The 20,341-nt window shown below is 37.5% G+C and overlaps 1 protein-coding gene across 1 annotated transcript in view; it reads left to right on the top strand.

Moving 5' to 3' along the window:
- ubl3 (ubiquitin like 3) overlaps positions 1-20,341 on the top strand; it is a 47,583-nt gene that overhangs the window by 17,899 nt on the left and 9,343 nt on the right. The window contains exon 2 of the mRNA XM_003219168.4: positions 17,636-17,744. Coding sequence (XP_003219216.1) covers positions 17,636-17,744 — 109 coding nt within the window. The remainder of the gene's footprint in view (positions 1-17,635; positions 17,745-20,341) is intronic.

The raw sequence follows: 20,341 nt of genomic DNA, 5'->3' as shown, positions 1-20,341 counted from the left end.
GTTCTTGGAAAACGGGAGAAGTCCCAGCAGATTGGAGGAGGGCGAATGTGGTCCCTATCTTCAAGAAGGGAAAAAAAGAACGACCCAAACAATTACCGTCCGGTCAGCCTCACATCGATACCAGGCAAGATTCTGGAAAAGATCATTAAGGAAATGGTCTGCAAACACTTAGAAACAGATGCAGTCATTGCTAATAGTCAACACGGATTTACCAAAAACAAGTCATGCCAGACTAATCTGATCTCTTTTTTCGACAGAGTTACGAGTTGGGTCGATACAGGGAATGCCGTGGATGTAGCGTACCTGGATTTCAGTAAGGCCTTCGACAAAGTCCCCCACGACCTTCTGGCAAACAAACTAGTAAAATGTGGGCTAGACAAAACTACAGTTAGGTGGATCTGTAATTGGCTAAGCGAACGAACCCAAAGGGTGCTCACCAATGCATCGTCTTCATCATGGAAAGAAGTGACAAGTGGAGTGCCGCAGGGCTCCGTTCTGGGCCCGGTTTTGTTCAACATCTTTATTAATGACTTAGACAAAGGGTTGGAAGGCACGATCATCAATTTTGCAGACGACACAAAACTGGGAGGAATAGCTAACACTCCAGAAGACAGGAGCAGAATTCAAAACGATCTTGACAGACTAGAGAGATGGGCCGAAATTAACAAAATGAAGTTCAACAGGGACAAATGCAAGATACTTCACTTTGGCAGAAAAAATGGAAATCAAAGATACAGAATGGGGGACGCCTGGCTTGACAGCAGTACATGTGAAAAAGACCTTGGAGTCCTTGTGGACAACAAGTTAAACATGAGCCAACAATGTGATGCGGCTGCTAAAAAAGCCAACGGGATTCTGGCCTGCATCAATAGGGGAATAGCGTCTAGATCCAGGGAAGTTATGCTCCCCCTCTATTCTGCCTTGGTCAGACCACACCTGGAATACTGTGTCCAATTTTGGGCACCACAGTTGAAGGGAGATGTTGACAAGCTGGAAAGCGTCCAGAGGAGGGTGACTAAAATGATTAAGGGTCTGGAGAACAAGCCCTATGAGGAGCGGCTTAAAGAGCTGGGCATGTTTAGCCTGCAGAAGAGAAGGCTGAGAGGAGACATGATAGCCATGTACAAATACGTGAAGGGAAGTCATAGGGAGGAGGGAGCAAGCTTGTTTTCTGCTGCCCTGCAGACTAGGACACGGAACAATGGCTTCAAACTACAGGAAAGGAGATTCCACCTGAACATCAGGAAGAACTTCCTCACTGTGAGGGCTGTTCGACAGTGGAACTCTCTCCCCCAGGCCGTGGTGGAGGCTCCTTCTTTGGAGACTTTTAAGCAGAGGCTGGATGGCCATCTGTCGGGGGTGCTTTGAATGCGATTTCCTGCTTCTTAGCAGGGGGTTGGACTGGATGGCCCATGAGGTCTCTTCCAACTCTACTATTCTATGATTCTACTATGTCTTTTGTGTCCAAATTTGGTGTGATTTGGTTCAGTGGTTTTGTTGTCTACTCCATGGGAAAAACGCACATTACATTTTATATATATAGATGTATACCCAAGATGATGTAAACATTTCTTAGGTGGAAAAGATTTGCAAGAGACAAATTGAAGAAGTTTTGGATGCATGGAGGAGAAATAGAATGGAGTATGCAGGGAGAGAGCATGGTTGGCTAGGGACATCCTGAACTTGGACACCCAAGCTGCATTATTTTATTGTCCATTCTACTAGCGTTACTTGGATTTATTCCATATAACAATACTCACTCAAGGTGTTGGATTTTTTTATCTTGTTTTTGTATTGATAAATTTGTCTTCTAGTTTAAAATTATTTGCAACTGCCACTTTAGGGTTGCTTGTCTGTAACCATTCCATAAATATCTGGGATTGTAGGATTGCCTGATATTGTGTATTAGTAAAACAACTACTTCAGTGTTTGTAATGCTTTGTTCTTTCCCAAGAGTATTTTTTAAATGAGTCTGATCTTTTGTCTTACTTGTATGTACCACCAAGAAAATTCTATAGTGTTTTATCCTTTGCAAAAGAGCATTAAATGGAAATGTTTCAGTGGTTAGATTAGTTTTTTGACCTATAAATATAACAGGGTAATTGAAAATAAATTGATGCCTTCTTTGATTTATGAATAGTGAAGTTTGGTCTGATTCAGCTGAACTCCTAGGTAGTTTTATGTGCTGATGCTAATATGACTTTTACATTACCTCAAGGATGCTGTGGTTTCTGGAAGAGATTGCAGCAGGTAATTATAATAGGCTCTTCCTTTACATTGTTAATAGCCCCTGAGTGATTTTACTGACGCATATTGGGAGGTAGGTGAAGACTTGGCTGATTGAGTGCATACATGAAGTGCTAATTAAACTGACTGTTGCTTTGGATGCAGGTAGTCTAAGCATGATTTTTAGATGTTGGAAAAATGATGCTGATAGTTATTTTGTAGCTTATTTTGTGTGTTACCTAACATTAGTGTGTCCCCAGGCCTTCCCTCTCTCTTTATTATACTTTGGTATCCATGATGTATTTTGCAGTTTCGAATTTTAATATGCAGCATTTGAAATTTGTTGCAAAAGGCATGTTCATAAAATCAAAGAATTCTGAAGCCAGAAGGCTATACCTCATACTCCTTCCATACTTAGATCCATGGATAGATATCCAAGCTTTCTTCATTTTAGCAAACCAATGGTTTAATTTCAGACAGCTAGCATTTGAGGAAGATGCAGTTTTATTCCAATATCACAGAAGTGGCAGAAACAGCGCCCCAAATTTTGAAGTTCTCAAATGTCATTTCAAAAACACTTCTTGGAAGATTTTATACAAAGCGATAAGTAAAGAAGTGAAAAGGGACTTTTTGTTGTTCAGTTAAAACAACTGAATAACTATGAATTTTGACAGAGATTAGTGATAGAGGAAGTAGAAGATCATATAAATTAGGATGCCAGTCATTAAAATTTCTGCTGATCATTTTGGGTCTTAAAATCAGCTGCCAGTAGCTGCTATTTGTATAAAAATAAAATAAATACCTCAGTCATATTAGAATGATCTTGACTTCATGTGTTGTCCTTTACTATTAAATGTCTTGTAAATTTTTCAGAGCTTGGCTTTAAAAGGTACATTGTTCCCCTGTAATACTTTACTGTTCTTTTGACATTTGAAATTGTCTTCTACTGAGTCAGACCATTAACCATTATCTACTCTGGCACCTCAAAGCTTCAAGCAGAGGGGTTTTTTTTGGCTATGAAACCTATATTCCTTTTAACTGAGTAAGGACAGATAAACTTGGAACCTGTACTCTGGCACTGAATTATGTTCTTTTTCCATTATGATGATGTAATATTTTAATCCTTATTTTTAAAAAGGCTGTTTTTTTCAACTGGTTAGAACATATGTAGCTTTTTAACTACGGTAGTACTTTAGAAAATAAATGCAACAGAATTATTTGAGCTGGGCAATATAAAAAGATTAGTGCAATATAGAATGGTTTTTAGCATTACGTTTTTTTAATAGCCTTGAAACATGACTTAAGAAATGAAGTTGGGTACAAACTGTCTCATATTCTTCCAATATTTTGAAAATTAATAAAAAAGAGAGCCAAGCCTAGATGGCCGTTTAATCCAACTTTTGTTATAGGAGGACAGAATTTGTTTTAGTCACGAAGCAGAGATAACTTTTCTTCTTGTTAGAATCTGATGTATCTGTTTCTCCTAAAATATCTGAGTATATTTGTAAGCAGAGACTTTGGTATAACATAACTTGACTGTCATGTTAGAAGAGAATTGACTGTTGATTAGATAATCAAAAATATGGGTGGGGGAAATGACTCATTGGCTCTAAAAAGCTATAAAAATTGGTATGTGATGGGAATCATTTAAATCTGTTTACCTAGAACTAAGAACATCCTGAATTTCACTTCAAATTGCTTTTGTTAAAAGTTGTTTCTGTTTAAATCAAACTGTATCATCACTTTTGTTTGGTGAAAGATGTTACATTCCCAGCAGAGTCACCTGTTCATTCCAGAGTTGAATATGAAATATGTAAACAAATATTCTTTTATTTGGGATAAAGAAAATGAGAAATTAATTTAGAAAAGAATCAGCTTACTTTTAGTATGTTCAGTGCAATCTTTGGAATATTTAGAAATAGTGCCAGAGGCAAAAGGAATAAGGCAGAATGTTATTTAATGGACACAATTTCATTTGGAAACTTCTATCCTCAATGACATTATTCCATATACAGTTAGTCCTTAGTATCCATGTATTCTGTATTCACATCTTGAACCATTCATGGCTTTAAAATATTCCAATAAATAAATAAATCCAAAAATGGAAATCTTGATTTTACCATTTTGTATTTTATTATGCCATTGTATATAATGGGTCTTGAGCATCTATGGATTTTGGTATCCATATAGGGATCTGGGACCAAATTCAAGCAGATACCAATAATATAGCCTAAAACTTGTTAGATATCATAAAACTTGCCATTATTTGGATGATAATGTCTGAGGTTAACTCAAGAGACAAGCCTTTTTGCTTGTAGCTCCTTTGTTGCTTTCTTCACAATGCTCCCTCAGTAAGATTAGGTGTTTCTATGTAACTGACATTTCCAGTTTAGTCTTTTATTGTCCTGATTTATACAGAGTAGTTCATTAAAGTCGCTCCCTTGTTGAGAAGTGATGAAAAGGGGAAAAAGAATTGATCATACTGGTTAATTAAATTGATCATCCAAATCAGTCCATTAGGTGCTGCTTTAACAAAAAAAGTAAATATTTTGGATGACTCAGATTAAACTCAAATATTTTGTGCTTATATGTCACAACATTTGGTGGTCATTTGCCTGGCTAAAAGACTCAGTTAAATGTGCATAAGTTGTTCAAATTAAATGGATACTTGGCACAGACCTATCAATAGGTTTATGTGCCATAATGCAAACAGCAGTTTAAATCTTAAACGCTGAAACTGCATCTTCATCCTGGCAGGTGAAATTAAGATCCTGTTCTATCCCATCTGCTTTAGCATTGAAAAACGTAAGGAACAGCAGTAATACATGACTTGCATTTGGAGTGCCATGTTTATTTGGGCTCAATAAGATCCTAAAAGGTTCATTTGTGAGCTGTATTTTCTTTTTTGTCAAAGATAGGAGTATATCTTCTCTACAGTGTTCTTAAAGGGGTATTAAACTACAGCTAATGATTACTCTGCATGCTATGTTTTCTGGATATCCAAGTGAAGCATCCATAACTGCATTTTTGGTGCTTTTGTGTATTCTGTCATGCTGTAGTCCAAGGAGCATCATGGTATTACTATACAAATATATTTCAGATGAATTAATGTTTTACTCTACCATTAATAATGCTTCATTTAAAATAGAAATAAAATTTAATCTTATAAAATGATGCAAAGTTCTGCCAGATTATCCAAAACTGGCATTGAATAATTCTTGTTGGAAGACAAGCTATTTTAATATGCTAATTTAAGATAATTATATATGTCTCCCCTCTCAAATAATTAGTAGGGATCTTCTCTTTGTCATTTATGACATAACATGCAATCACTCCAAGCTTTTTCCATGGTCCTCCCCCGCAATGATCCTCCCCTGCCCCCTGATTTTCACCCGAAATTCCCATGGAGCATTAACTATCTTTGGCAACCATCATCGCCATCTGTAACACAGAAAATTTCTAACCCTGGATTAGACAGTAGCATTCTGTCAGCTCTTATTGTCTTAAAATTACTTGGTGGTGGTAGTTGTTGTTGTTATTATTATTATTATTATTATTATTATTATTATTATTATTATGTTTATTTATGCCCTGCCTTTTCTGTCTACAAACAAGACTCAAAGCAACAAAGAAACCAAAGCACCTAACAATACCACTAATTGGAAACCTATAATAAATATATAATTTTTAAAATATAAAAATATATAAACATAAAAGAGAAGTAAATATTAATGGCATTAAAAACAAACCATAGTGGTTTATGGAACTCTGAATGTGGAATCAGTAGAAATACATAGGATATTCTTTCCAAAACTATATACCGTGTTTCCCCAAAAATAAGACAGTGTCTTATATTAATTTTTGCTCCCAAAGATGCGCTAGGTCTTATTTTCAGGGGATGTCTTATTTTTCCATGAAGAAGAATTCACATTTATTGTTGAACAAAAAAATGAACATTTATTATATACCGTACAGTAGTTGTTATCACAAACCAGCATAACCAGACAAACTGTGAATCCTATCAAGAATTTCTTGTTACTACCAATATTTCCATGTACAACACTCTATGGTACGTACATTTACCGATCCTGCATGCTCTGGTGTTCTGTTCGGCGGGCATGCTTCCAAACAAAAACTGTGCTAGATCTTACTTTCAGGGGAGGCCTTATATTTAGCAATTCAGCAAAACCTCTACTAGATCTTATTTTCTGGGGATGTCTTATTTTAGAGGAAACAGGGTATGTTACTTATTAAACACAGCTGTAAGGAGATTTTGTGCTTTTAAAGAGAAAAAAGAATTTCTATCAAGTAAAGTAATTTTTTTCGGGTCAGGAGCGACTTGAAAAACTGCTCTTCTGGTGTGAGAGAATTGGCTATCTACAAGGACATTGCCCAGGGGACGCTCAAATGTTTTACCATCCTTGTGGGAGGCTTCTCTCATGTCTCCGCATGGAGCTGGAGCTGATAGAGGGAGCTCATCCACACTCTCCCCTGGTTGGATACAAAACAGCAACCTTCATGTCAGCAACTCAGCCTTCAAGTCAGCAGTCCTGTCAGCACAAGGGTTTAACCCACTGTGCCACCAGTAATGTCTTTAGGCTTCCTGAATATTTAACAGATACAAAACAGAATATGGATTGTTGCATCAACTTGTGACTTTGTGAAGCAATGGGAAGCTAACATAATGAAATTTATTATGAAATTTACTATCAGATTTATAAATCAGTGCTATCAGTGCCAAAGGGGTCTCACAATTACAACAGATCTCAGTTTAATGGTGATCATAGATCATTACATAAAACCTTTTTATTCAGGCAGGCTTTAAAAGTTAAGGGCTGCTGTGGTTTTAGCTTTGAATACATTTTGACCCTGATATGCTTTCAAGACACCCCTCCCCCAAAGAACTGACCACCACTAAAATAAAATTTGTATCCCCTCCCGCCCTTTCTTGGGTTAAATATCACTATCATTTATCCTAATACCAGTTCAGATCTTCCAGTGCTTGCACTTATCTATCTAGAATGGTGCTGTCCACATTCAAAAGAGAGGCCATCAACGTGGGATAGCCGTTACATATAAGTACCAAATACCATGGGAAAAATATCTTACCTTGAAAAAGTTCCCATAGTAATGAATGAAATGCTGAGAGACTATGGCCCCTTCTACACTGTCCTTATATCCCAGGATCTGATCCCAGATTGTTTGTTTATCCCAGATTATATGACAGTGGAGACTCATATAATCCAGTTCAAAGCAGATTACTGGGATTAAATCTTAGGATATAAGGACAGTGCGGAAGGGCCCTAGGAAGAAAATAAGAATTGGGTGGAAAGAGTAATAAATTGAGTAATTGTATTGGGTAGGGGCAGATCAGGACACTTGGGATTTGAGGTGTGGGATGGGGCACAGAACTATCTCAAAAATAAGACCCATGCTGTCAGACAAAAGACATGCCTGTGTCAGTGTTTTGTTCACACTGTAGTCAACCAAAGGCCTGTGGATGGTCAAAATGTATGTGTGAACAATCATTACTTTCTTTTTATTCTCTCAGTAGCTACTATTGGGAGACATAGTGGGCCTAATTACCCTGTCTGATCTTTGAAGCTGAGTTTTATACTCAGATTTAAGGAGGAGGATCTGCCAAAGATTCTAGGTGTTGTGGCTATTTTTCAAAGAAGGGGAATGGCAAGCTATATCTGAATATTCCTTGCCCTATGAAGTTCATGTAATTGTAGGTGACTTGAAGCCGCATGTACGTCCACACACAATGTCTCTCATATTGGAAACAATAGCCATCATGATTTGTAGTAAGTGGTAGTTCTGTCTTCTAGCTTCCTAGCTTCCTTTTAAAGTTCTAGCTTCCTTTTAAAGATTTCCAAGTCTTTGGTTATTACCATATAGCTAATTTTCCTGTTTTCCAAACAGCCCTAAAAATAAGCCATCAGTGAATCTTCTTCCGGTACTTGATAGTTTTAATTCCCATGTTCTATATCTCTTCTGTTTTGTGATATCTTTTCCCATGTACATTGACCACAATGATGCACAACATTGAAAATGTGATTGTACCATTGATAAGGGCAGTTTGATATTATCACTTTTATTTCTGAGTTGTTTTCTGATTTATGTTGAAGTTGAAATTAATCATTTCATAGTAGTCAGACATCAGTTTTTTATTTAGCTAACTCCTCCAGGTCAAGAACTTTCTCGGTTATTTACCATCAACTTATTCTATCAATATATATGTTATGTTGTAGTTTCTCCTTACATTGAGTTAGCTAATCATATTTGGAGATGTATTTTTTTTGTTTCCAATGGGAATGTATTTTAGATGTTCTCTGAAACAGAAGTGAATGTATTCCCTCCTGCCAGCCCATATACAAAAATAGAAAGATGTTCATTGAAGATTGAGCATGCTCAGTTACCACAGAATATGTGTGTTAGAAGGAGGTAAGGAAAACCAGGGAAATTGTATTTTTATGTTTGTATATATGGCATTTAATTGTTGCCAATCTGGAAGCCACTCTGTGTCCCCTTTAGGGTGAGATAGAGGGGGGTATAAATGTAGTAAATAAATAAATAATGAACAAATGGAATGACGCACTATGGAGTACAGCACTTGTGCTATTTCCTCAAAATATTTGATATTGCTGATTTCATACAGAGTATACTTATGCCAATTCAAGTCTTCTCGTGCTTTTGGAGCCAAAATTGAAATATCTGCATTCAAGAAGTATTTTTAAAGGGATAATCAGACTCAGGATAAGTATGACTTTTGCAGGTACCTACTACTCCAAGAACCCCTTGGAGTTGAAAAAAAACAGACATTCCCAAGATAACACATTGATACAGTTGGTTGTATTTGTATATAAAGTGTGCTGGTAAGTGAGAGAGAATCTGGGTGGGTGCAAGGAATAGAATGGAGAAAACAGAAAAACAGGAGCACATTGAAAGTATATATTTTACCTTTTTATTAGATAGTAGATAAATATCTACCGTGTTTCCCCGAAAATAAAACAGTGTCTTATATTAATTTTTGCTCCCAAAGATGTGCTAGTTCTTATTTTCAGGGGATGTCTTATTTTTCCTTGAAGAAGAATTCACATTTATTGTTGAACAAAAAAATTGAACATTTATTATATACTGTACAGTAGTTGTCATCACAAACCAGCATAACCAGACAAACTGTGAATCCTATCAAGAATTTCTTGTTACTACCATTATTTCCATGTACAACTGGTATGTACATTTACCAATCCTGCATGCTCTGGTGTTCTGTTTGGCAGGCGCTGGGCATGCTTCCAAACAAAAACTTTGCTAGGTCTTATTTTCAGGGGAGGCTTATATTTAGCAATTCAGCAAAACTTCTACTAGGTCTTATTTTTCGGGGATGTCTTATTTTCGGGGAAACAGGGTAGATCTTTTGGATGGATCACTTTCTGTTTCATAACTGGGAAGCTACTGTCAAATGTCCTCCTGAATAAAGGAGGGAGCTGCCTGTAGGGTTCAAGAAAGATGTCAGCCACAGATGGAGGTTGAAACATCAGGAAAAATGCTTCTAGAACATACATCCCAGAAACCACACAACACCTTAGTGATTCTGGCTATAAAACCTTCGACAATACAGATGTTTACAAATTAATTAAAAGGAACATAGTTCATGTTAGTTTCATTCCTGTCTAGGCTACAGAGTTTTGCTAGGTTAAACCAGCTCTATACTTCAGAAGGGCATGAAAATAATATTTGATATAAAATTTCCTTGGGTCTTCACCTACAATTGCTGTTTCCTGTTGGACAAGCACTGAAATGACTAAACATTTCGGCAACTACCTGCTATACCTTGTTACTGGAACTGCCCTTTGGTAATACCTTTCTAAACATGCATCTGTATTTCAGTGACATGAAAGTCTCTAGATCCTGGATAGGGGGGCACAGCATACACACAGCAGATTGTGTACTAGACCATATACAGTGGACAAATTACCAAGTATACTCATGCACAGTATTCCCTCACTACTTTGCGGTTCACTTTTTGCAGATTCGCTGTTTCGCAGTTTTTCAATAAACACTAAAAGAATATAATAAACCATAAAAATTATGATTTTTCATTCCTCTCTCTTTCTCCTTCCTTCCTAAGGAGAAGCCTAAGGAAGGAAGGAAGGAGAAGCCAAAGGGAGAGAAAAGGAGGCTGAAGCAGATTCGTGAGATTGTAAACAACACAGTCAGATAGCATCAGTGAGATTGTAAAGAACACAAATATAGTGTCCCTACTTCGTGGATTTTCATTTTTCGTGGGTGGTCCTGGAACATAACCCCCACGATAAGTGAGGGAACACTTTATAAGTCTAAAAATTGTAGCCAAAAGGATCTACAGAGAAAACCTGGTTCAACTTATCCACGAGTTACTGTAAGTATTCTACCTTAACTTATAAAAATGAAGCACCCCCTTCTCTGACAAAGGCAAGAGCTTAGGGTCCATCCTGGGAGAACCTAAAAGGAGCACCAACCCTATCTTTGTCATGGTGTCATTTCTGGCCTTATTGAATGCCTGGGCAAGGAAATGGCAATGGTTGTGCCAGAAGTGGCTGGCTCCCTGAGGCAGCATTCTTGCTTTCCTCTTTCTGCAGATGGCCCTTGTCTTATCTACAGATCATGTAAAAATTGATAATTTTGGCCCCAAAATCTGCTTTCGACTTATACATGAGGCTGATTTATTAATTAATGTATATGGGAGTGCTAGAACAGAGGTAGAAGTTTAAGAGTGCAGCACATAATACAGGTTGAGTATCCCCTATTCAGAAATCTGAAATCCTCCCAAATGCTTTTGTAATACATCTTTATAAAGATTGACCTGTATTTTAGCAACATGAAAATCTTTAGATATTGAGGTCATAGCATACAAACAGCAAATTAGTGCTAAAACAGATGCAAAGGTTTAAGTGTACAGAATATAATCATAGAATCATAGAATAGTAGAGTTGGAAGAGACCACATGGGCCATCTAGTCCAACCCCCTGCTAAGAAGCAGGAAATCGCATTCAAAGCACCCCCGACAGATGGCCATCCAGCCTCTGCTTAAAAGCCTCCAAGGAAGGAGCCTCCACCACGGCCCCGGGAAGAGAGTTCCACTGTCGAACAGCTCTCACAGTGAGGAAGTTCTTCCTGATGTTCAGGTGGAATCTCCTTTCCTGTAGTTTGAAGCCATTGTTCCGTGTCCTAGTCTGCAGGGCAGCAGAAAACAAGCTTGCTCCCTCTTCCCTATGACTTCCCTTCACATATTTGTACATGGCTATCATGTCTCCTCTCAGCCTTCTCTTCTGCAGGCTAAACATGCCCAGCAGAAGGTTGGGTATCCCTTATCCAAAAATATGAAATGCTCCAGAATACAAAATTGTCAAATGACAGTGACATTTTTGCTTTCTGATGATGATTCAGTGTACACTTTCTTATGGTTCAGGCAGATGGCTTCAATGCTGCCATTTGCAGCTCAGGAGACTGTGAAAAAATGATGTATTAAAAGGCAGCGTCTTGCCTCTTTTCTGAATGTGGATTTGCTACTAAAGCAAGTAAGGTAGCTGATGGAGTTTTGGATTACATAAAGAAGGGTAAACTACCTTTGGTTTGAGGGGAGCTTAAAGATTAGAATATTAGAGTTTAATGTATTTTCCTTCTGTGCTCAATAAACGTATCCTCCTCGTTTGAAATCTGTATCTGTGTGTTTTAGCAAGTCAGGATACAAATACTAAAAACTGAAGAACTCACACAACATTATCAAAGTCCACATTGAAGGGGTCACCCTGAAGCCCAGCAGTCCACTCCAGTATGAGAATAATTAGGAAATAGAGGGCAGAGTGAGTGGCAAGATTCCTAAGAGTTGGAGCTTTGGGATCAGCCTTACTAAAGGGGTCTGTTGAAGGCAGCTTATTTCCTTGTGATTTCTAATAGTAGTAAATCAGTGAAAAGCAGGACAGAGGTTGAGGGATTACAGTTTGCTTAATAGGATGCTGTTGTTTTTAAGTTCTTTTATCATTCTTCCAAAGATCTTAGAACTGTGACTGAAGCTCTTCTGTGTATTCCAGGTGTTTTGCTAAACTTACCTGTATGGTTAGGCATCACTGTTGAAATTGATATTTCCTAATGAAACTGTAGCCAAATCAGCACAAGCAAAGAGGATGTTGGAAGTTGGTTTGGCTCTAAGAGAAAAATGCCATGTGGAACAATTAGCATGCCAGTTTGATTCTATGAGAATCCCAGGCTAATGCAGCAGCCAACTGGCCTATTTTGAATCCTTTGAGAATACTGATTGGCTGAACTCATGGGTATAGTATTGGTGGATGACACAAAGGGAAATCACAACACTGGATGTTTTTCTCCCTTCCTAGAGTTAACCAAAAAAGCATAGGAATTTTGAAAAAAAGATTTCTCATCAGTGTCACTCACTTTAGTTCAGATAGCGCCAGAAATTTTAAGCATGATCAAACCTTTAAGATGCACAGTAGAAAAATGGTTTTTCCTGGTAAAAGCACTTTCTCCATTTGGACAGGCACTTGCGCAAATGGTGTTTTGATCAAGAAACTTTTCCCTACGTTTCAGCAACATCCCATGATCTTTTTAATGACAAATGCTATTGATATTTTCCCCCAAATTGAAAGACTATGCTTACAGTCATATTTATGCCTATTGTCAGAAAATGATTTTGTAGGGTATCTAATAATTTTAAATTACTAAAATATAGTTCTAAAGAAGATAAATAAGTTGATGCGATATGTACAAAAAGAATGGTTTTATGGGTGCTTTAAAAGGCATGTGCTACTGGATCATGATTTTTTAAAATTATTAACTATTCATGTTTCTGTTCCTGGTTGTTCTTATTGGCTTTGTTTTCAAGTAAATACTGAATCATGAGTTGGCTATTCCTTAGTGAACCTTACTCTAGCATGCTCCCTGTTTCTTTGTGAGCAACATTCCTTGACCTATTTCTGTTTAGTACAATCTAAACTGTAATTTTGAAGGATTCTCCTCAAAGAAACCTATTCTTAGGAGGATAGAGCAGATCAAAGAATTGGGAGAAAGCCTGCTGCCCATACCAGAAGCGCTTTACTACTGTAGAATAAACATCCAGATAACTGCTTGTATAACAACAAAACAAACATCTAGTGATGCAGATACTATTATGTGTCTAAATTAAATTTCTGACTTACAGGTTATGACCTCAAAATTGGACCTCTGATTTGCAATATAGCCTTATCATTGGAACTGGTCACTATTCTAAAATAGTTATCTGATATAGAAGAATGGGAAGAATACTTCTTTGCTTAGGCAATCCCTCATAGTTCGAGGATGATGGTCCTCCATTTCTTGGAAGACGCCTGTGCGTGATTTTTTTTTAATGTGTGAAGGTCGGTGCACGGCCGGTCAACACACAGTCTTCACAGATTGAGGTCCCAGCAGTGGTGTGATTAACACAATGAGAGTGGCTTCTCAGTCTGTTGCAGCCTTCTTCCACCTTCACAGCCTTTGTAACATGTACCATGTTATCCTCCGCCGTTGAGGTCTTCGGGTCTTCTGATTGTTCTTGGTCTGGATCCTCCCCTGTGGCCACTCCTGGGAGTGTGTGACTCCCGTGGTTGTGCCCTCAGGTTCATTGGAAAACGCAAGCCCCCTCACCACGTCAAGGTGACAATCCATCGAGGTGGGGAAGGGTTACTTCATTGATTTGCTGATAATGGATAAAATAACTGTACTCTCAAGAGGAGAGCAACTAGAGGATTTTGTTAAAAAATGGCAGCCAGTGATCCAACAACTCAACAATAAAGTTAAGCTATTATAGAAATATCTACAGAGGATCCTAGAAGGCTGCAGGCAAAGAGGAAACTGATACTATTTTAAAATATCTGATTCTCTTATCTGTTTTACTCAAACTAGTGCCAGAGAGTCCTTAAATACTGATAATATATTAGAAATGTTAATGAACTCTCAGCAGCTTGAAAATATAATTCAAGTACCAATATTACTATATACAAGAAACATTTACATTATATGCTTATTTTAATAAATGAAATTTTTTAAAAAATATTATAATCACACTTCTACTTTAGGCAACACTAATTTTTAAAACTACGGTAATTGATACCTGCAAGGCATTGCAGTAGGAGAAAGAAGTAGCAGAACAAAGATTATTTTAGAATTCTCTGCTCCAACGTATTACACTTGTCATTTCTACTCTGCAGTGGAAAGAGTAGAATCTCCTTCCACATTTTACTATACTCATTAAGTAATGTGGATATAGTGGATATGTAAAAAGTAGCTTTGCTGTTTGGAGAGACAGGGATTAACTGAAATAAAACTTTTGTGCAGAGTGCTAGAATGCAGCAGACCTCGCTGCTTCCTACAGAGTATACCAGAGGTATGATATTTTTCTGAAGATGAGAGACAGTGTGGTTCGCACACACATTGACACCTTCTTTTTGTTCTTTTTTGCACACTTGTTATTTTCCTCGAGTCAAATTCCTCTCCCCTTCTTTACATGGTAATAGTGTAGCCATAAGTGAAAGCTAAAATTACAACTGGAAGTTGTAGTGCAATAATCACTTGTCTGAATCTCCATTTATAATTGCATGCCTCAAAATTCATTTAAGGGAAGGAATCTTGTCCCTGTTGGATGTTATATTAGGAGATTCTGAAGACTGAGTGACTCTTATGATTGCAACCGTTGCTTGTAATGTAATGACCAGAGTTGGCTCTAAGAAAACAAAGTTAGTGAGAAATCAATCAGCACTTTAGGTAAACATAATGCTAAGCATTGAGGCAAAAATAAAATAGCATTGCTATAATGAACCAGTACTAGTTCTTCTTATATGTTCATAAAGAACTTCAGGCCAGCTACAATAAATAAAAATAATAAGAAGTAGGATTCTTTACTGTAACATATTAATTACACGTGAAGTTTGAGGCTGTCCTAATGGGTGAAAGGTGTGTAAGTGTGGTATTTCTCAGCCAATCACAGTATGTTAAATGTAACCAAGAGGTTGAGCACATCAAATTGGAGTTCTTATTTTGGTTTTGAAATATACCCAGAGTCATGGCATGACATTCTTGACGTGTTTAAACTGATGATATCCCTATTCAGTGAAGCAGCTGCTCCTAATAAAGGGCTAAATACTTTATTTATATCAGAGGTTATGCATATTTATTGTATAACCAAAAATAGATTCTCAGTATTACGATACTTTAAAGTGTTCTCTTTATTTGATTGTCGTCTCTCAGGATTTTTAGTTTCCAAGGAATCATTTCAAAAAAGTTCTTGCATAGGGAGCCTCTGATAGAATGATGTGTTTATGGTTTTCCCCTCAAAAATGTTATTAATAATGTTTTTACAGAATGTACAACTGCAAATCTCAAGACTTTCAAATGTGTTCCAGTAAAAGAAAACGAGAATATAGACAGTAGACTGATGTTTGACAAACTACCTTATATTTCTTTATATCAAATTTCTTAACCAGCTATGTGTATAGGGTGGGGATATGCCCTCATTTTCTTGCCTCACTGTGCTTTGCTGCTTGGTGAAGTTTTATCCAGTTGATTTACATTTGACATTGGAGTGCAGGAAATGAAAATAGTAGAGTGCCAGTACATTTCAGTGAGTTCAAATGTAAACCACATACATGCTCTGATCAAGATAAGGAAATGTCATGTATTTATGAGATAGCTGGGTTAAGAACCATGGGAATTAATCATTTGCAGAACCTGAATGTGAGTGATCACTGTACACCCTATTATTTCCAGTTGAACATCCATGTACACTTGGGTACAACCCGGAGACCACATATTTAAAAAGCATATTAGACACATTTGAAAGAGATAGTCACTGAGAATACATACAGCTAGATCTGGTTTGTGGTATCAGTGTTAAGCAACTAAACAATCCAGTTTTTAATAACCTGCACAAAAAACCTCTAGGAAACCACTAAATTATAAATTAGCCTGTAGATTTGAGGGAAGGGGGTTAATATAGGGTCACAATCAATGTTATCTTGAACTCTGTATCATTGTTCCTACCTACTATATTTCAGCTACTAACTATACCATTTTAGAGTAATATTTAGCTCTTTCCTATCCTTTAAAGTTTTTCTTTCTGAATAAGGAAACATTTGTGTAGCTAACATGCAGTGGGGTTGAAGGGGTCTATGTGTACCAGTGAGTCTGCTTCCAAGATTTAGTCTGAAATTTAAAGGAGCTGTGCAATGCGCTGAAATTTGCTCCATAGCCTCTAAGCCTTTTATAGGATTGTGTGCCCAAAGAACTAAAATAACTGAGAGGTAACAATTTCTTAAAGTCCTAAATACTCCAAAAGTTTACATCTAGTCTGATCCTGGAAGCTAAACATGATTAGACCAGGGTATTACTTGCGTGGGAGAACCACCAATGAATGCCAGGTGTTTTAGGCTATATTTCAGATGAAGGAACTGGCAAAATCATCACTGAATATTCTTTGCCTAAGAAAACCTTATGAAATACATGGGATCCCCATAAGTTGAAAGGCAACTTGAAGGCTCGCACACACAAACATTAAAGTTCCTTATTTAGCAATTTCACTTTACAGTAGAGTCTCACTTATCCAAGCTAAACGGGCCGGCAGAAGCTTGGATAAGCAAATATCTTGGATAATAAGGAGGGATTAAGGAAAAGCCTATTAAACATCAAATTAGGTTATGATTTTACAAATTAAGCACCAAGACTTCATGTTATACAACAAATTTGACAGAAAAAGTAGTTCAATACACAGTAATGTTATGTTGTAATTACTGTATTTACGAATTTAGCACCAAAATATCATGATATATAGAAAACATTGACTACAAAAATGGCTTGGATTATCCAGAGGCTTGGATAAGCGAGGCTTGGATAAGTGAGACTCTACTGTAATTCTATGAGTATAAGTATACTTTCCCTGTAACTTTTAGATTAGATTTGATTTTCAGAAACACCCAGCATAATTAACCTTTGTATGGCTCTTCTGAGCATTAACTATCACCTTCATTCCCTCAGATTTAATTAAAGAATTGTTGTTTTCTGGATTGTAATATAATACTCCACAAGAATCTTTTCAATTAGCTGTCTCTAGTAAGTCCAAGTAATTTTTAATTAATTTCTTTGGTTTTTTTATTATATTGCTAGGAAATTACTGGGATGTGTGTGTATCTGAGAGGGGGGGGGGGGAGTTTATGAAAGTGTTGCACAAGAAATTGCACTTTCTACTTTGCACCAGTATCCTGAAACAATGAAAATGTTATCTACTACCGTATAAGTATAAAGGAAAAAGTTCTGTATCTTTTAGCATAAGTATAGTTTTGTAATTGTCAATGCATTTTCCTTTCTTTGATATACTTTCCTATTTATTTTTTTCTTACAGATAAATTTGCGCCTCATTTTGGTAAGTGGAAAAACAAAAGAGTTCTTGTTCTCACCAAATGATTCGGCAGCAGACATTGCGAAGCATGTATATGATAACTGGCCAATGGGTAAGTAATTTAGAACTATTTCATCTATTTTCAAGATCTGTTGCATTGGGTGGAAACAAGCTATCTTTCCTCATAAATGCAAAAAAAACAAAAAAAACCCCGCTTTACAATGTTGAACTACAAAATGCTTGTTATTGACTCTCCTTGTGCTTTTATTGTTTTCATCCCAAATAGTTCTTCCCCTCCACATTTCTTTTTTCTGACATGCCATATTGTAGGGTTGTCAAAATAGGGTAAGATTACAGATAGGAAAGTTTTAAAAAAAATCCAAAAACTAGAATTGCATTTAGTTAATGGTATTTATGTTGATAATTAAATGTTTATTACACTTACAATATTTTGAGTTACACCACATTATATATTTAAATCTTATAGAACAAAGGTGAAAAATCCTATCTTTGAATTTTTGAATTTGAATTTTTTTACAATTGTAAAAAATTTGAATTTTTTGAAGTTTGAAAATTTGAAGTTTGAATTTTTACAGTTGTTTTCTTCTTCTCATCCATGTTTTGCACTTCATTGAGAAGGAAAGAGCTGCATTAATTTTTAAAAGCTCAGTTTCTCACCCAGTCACTAAAAAAGGAGTGGTATTAAAAAAAACAATAATACCACTCCTTTTTTTAGTGACTGGGTGAGAAATTGAGCTTTTTCTAAAACAAAACAAAAAAAACCAAAAAAAAAAAAAAACCAAACCAAGGAGCCCTGGTGGCGAAGTGTGTTAAAGCACTGAGCTGCTGAACTTGCAGACCGAAAGGTCCCAGGTTCAAACCCCGGGAGCGGTGTGAGCAGCCGCTGTTAGCTCCAGCTCCTGCCAACCTAGCAGTTCGAAAACATGCCAATGTGAGTAGGTCAATAGGTACCGCTCCGGCGGGAAGGTAACGGCGCTCCATGCAGTCATGTGGGCCACATGACCTTGGAGGTGTCTACGGACAATGCCGATTCTTCGGCTTAGGAATGGAGATGAGCACCAACCCGCAGTGCAGTGCAGCAAACAGAATTTCTTAGTGCCAAAGAGAGATAGGAAAGAGTACAGTAATAGGCTTACTCCAATACTCCCAACTTCCAAACAAATCTAATAATTAAAAAAAAAAGTTAACCCGTTCTTCTGACAACCCCAAAAGAGACTGGCACTGTTCCATTATTCGAGCAGACTCCAAAAGGGGGCCTAGACTGTGAAGGATAGTCCGTTATGGGGGGACTATCCTTTGAAAGAGGAAACCATTTGCCCCGTTTTCCCTGGTTATTCCCCCCCATCCCTTTTCATAACCAAGGGTTGTTTTGACAACGGCAACATGGGTGGGGGGAACCACAGGAAAACAAGGGGGAGGGAATGGTTTTACTCCTTCAACCCCACCTCCCCCCATAAAATGGAATATCCTTTTCTGTCTAGGCCCCCTTTTGGAGTCCGCCTGGACAATGGAATAGTACCAAGACTCGTACAGCATATGAAAAATAAGCATGATTTGCAGCCATAATGATCAAAACCCCTCTCCAATATCAATACAATATGTGCGGAGTCCTGAATGAAATAGTAATATAACTGCAGTGTAGTTGAACGTGTAAACAAATATTAGCAAAACTGAAGCATGACAAACAAAATTAAGAATAAGAAAGTTGGGTTGTTGTATGTCTTTCGGGCTGTGTGGCCATGTTCCAGAAGTATTCTCTCCTGATGTTTCGCCCACATCTATGACAGGCATCCTCAGAGGTTGTGAGGTATGGATAAACTAAGTAAGGAAAGGAAAGAATATATATCTGTGGAGAGTCCAGGGTGTGGCAAGAGTCCTTTGTCACTGGGAAGCCAGCATTAATGTTTCAGTTAATCACCCTAATTAGCATTGGAAAGGTTTTGTCTCTTGCCTGGGGGCATCCTTTGTTCAGTCATTAGCTGCCCTCTGCCCTCAGAGTGTTGGTTCCCATCTATTGTTTTGATTTTAGAGTTTTTTTAATACTGGTAGCCAGATTTTGTTCATTTTCATGGTTTCTTCCTTTCTGTTGAAGTTGTCCACATGCTTGTGGATTTCAATGGCTTCTCTGTGTAGTCTGACATGATAGTTGTTGGAATGGTCCAGCATTTCTGTGTTCTCAAATAATATACTGTGTCCAGGCTGGTTCATCAAGTGCTCTGCTATGGCTGATTTCTCTGGTTGAATTAGTCTGCAGTGCCTTTCATGTTCTTTGACTCTTGTTTGGGCGCTGCGTTTGGTGGTCCTTATGTATACTTGTCCACAGCTGCATGGTATCCGGTAGACTCCTGCAGAGGAGAGAGGATCCCTCCTGTCCTTCGCTGACTGTAGCATTTGTTGGATTTTCTTTGTGGGTCTGTAGATAGTTTGTAGGTTGTGCTTCTTCATCAGTTTGCCTATGCAGTCAGTGGTTCCCTTGATGTATGGTAAGAACACCTTTCCTCTGGGTGGATCTTTGTCTTGACTCTCATGGCTTGTTCTTGGCCTTGCAGCTCTTCTGATGTCTGTGGTGGAGTATCCATTGGCCTGTAGAGCCCAGTTTAGGTGGTTTAGTTCACCTTGGAGGAGGTGAGGTTCACAGATTCTTTGTGCACTGTCTGTCAGGGCTTTGATTGTGCTCCTTTTTTGACT

Source organism: Anolis carolinensis, chromosome 3 (assembly GCF_035594765.1).
Source record: "Anolis carolinensis isolate JA03-04 chromosome 3, rAnoCar3.1.pri, whole genome shotgun sequence".
Lineage (NCBI taxonomy): Eukaryota > Metazoa > Chordata > Lepidosauria > Squamata > Dactyloidae > Anolis > Anolis carolinensis.
This window is presented reverse-complemented; position numbering and strand designations above follow the sequence as displayed.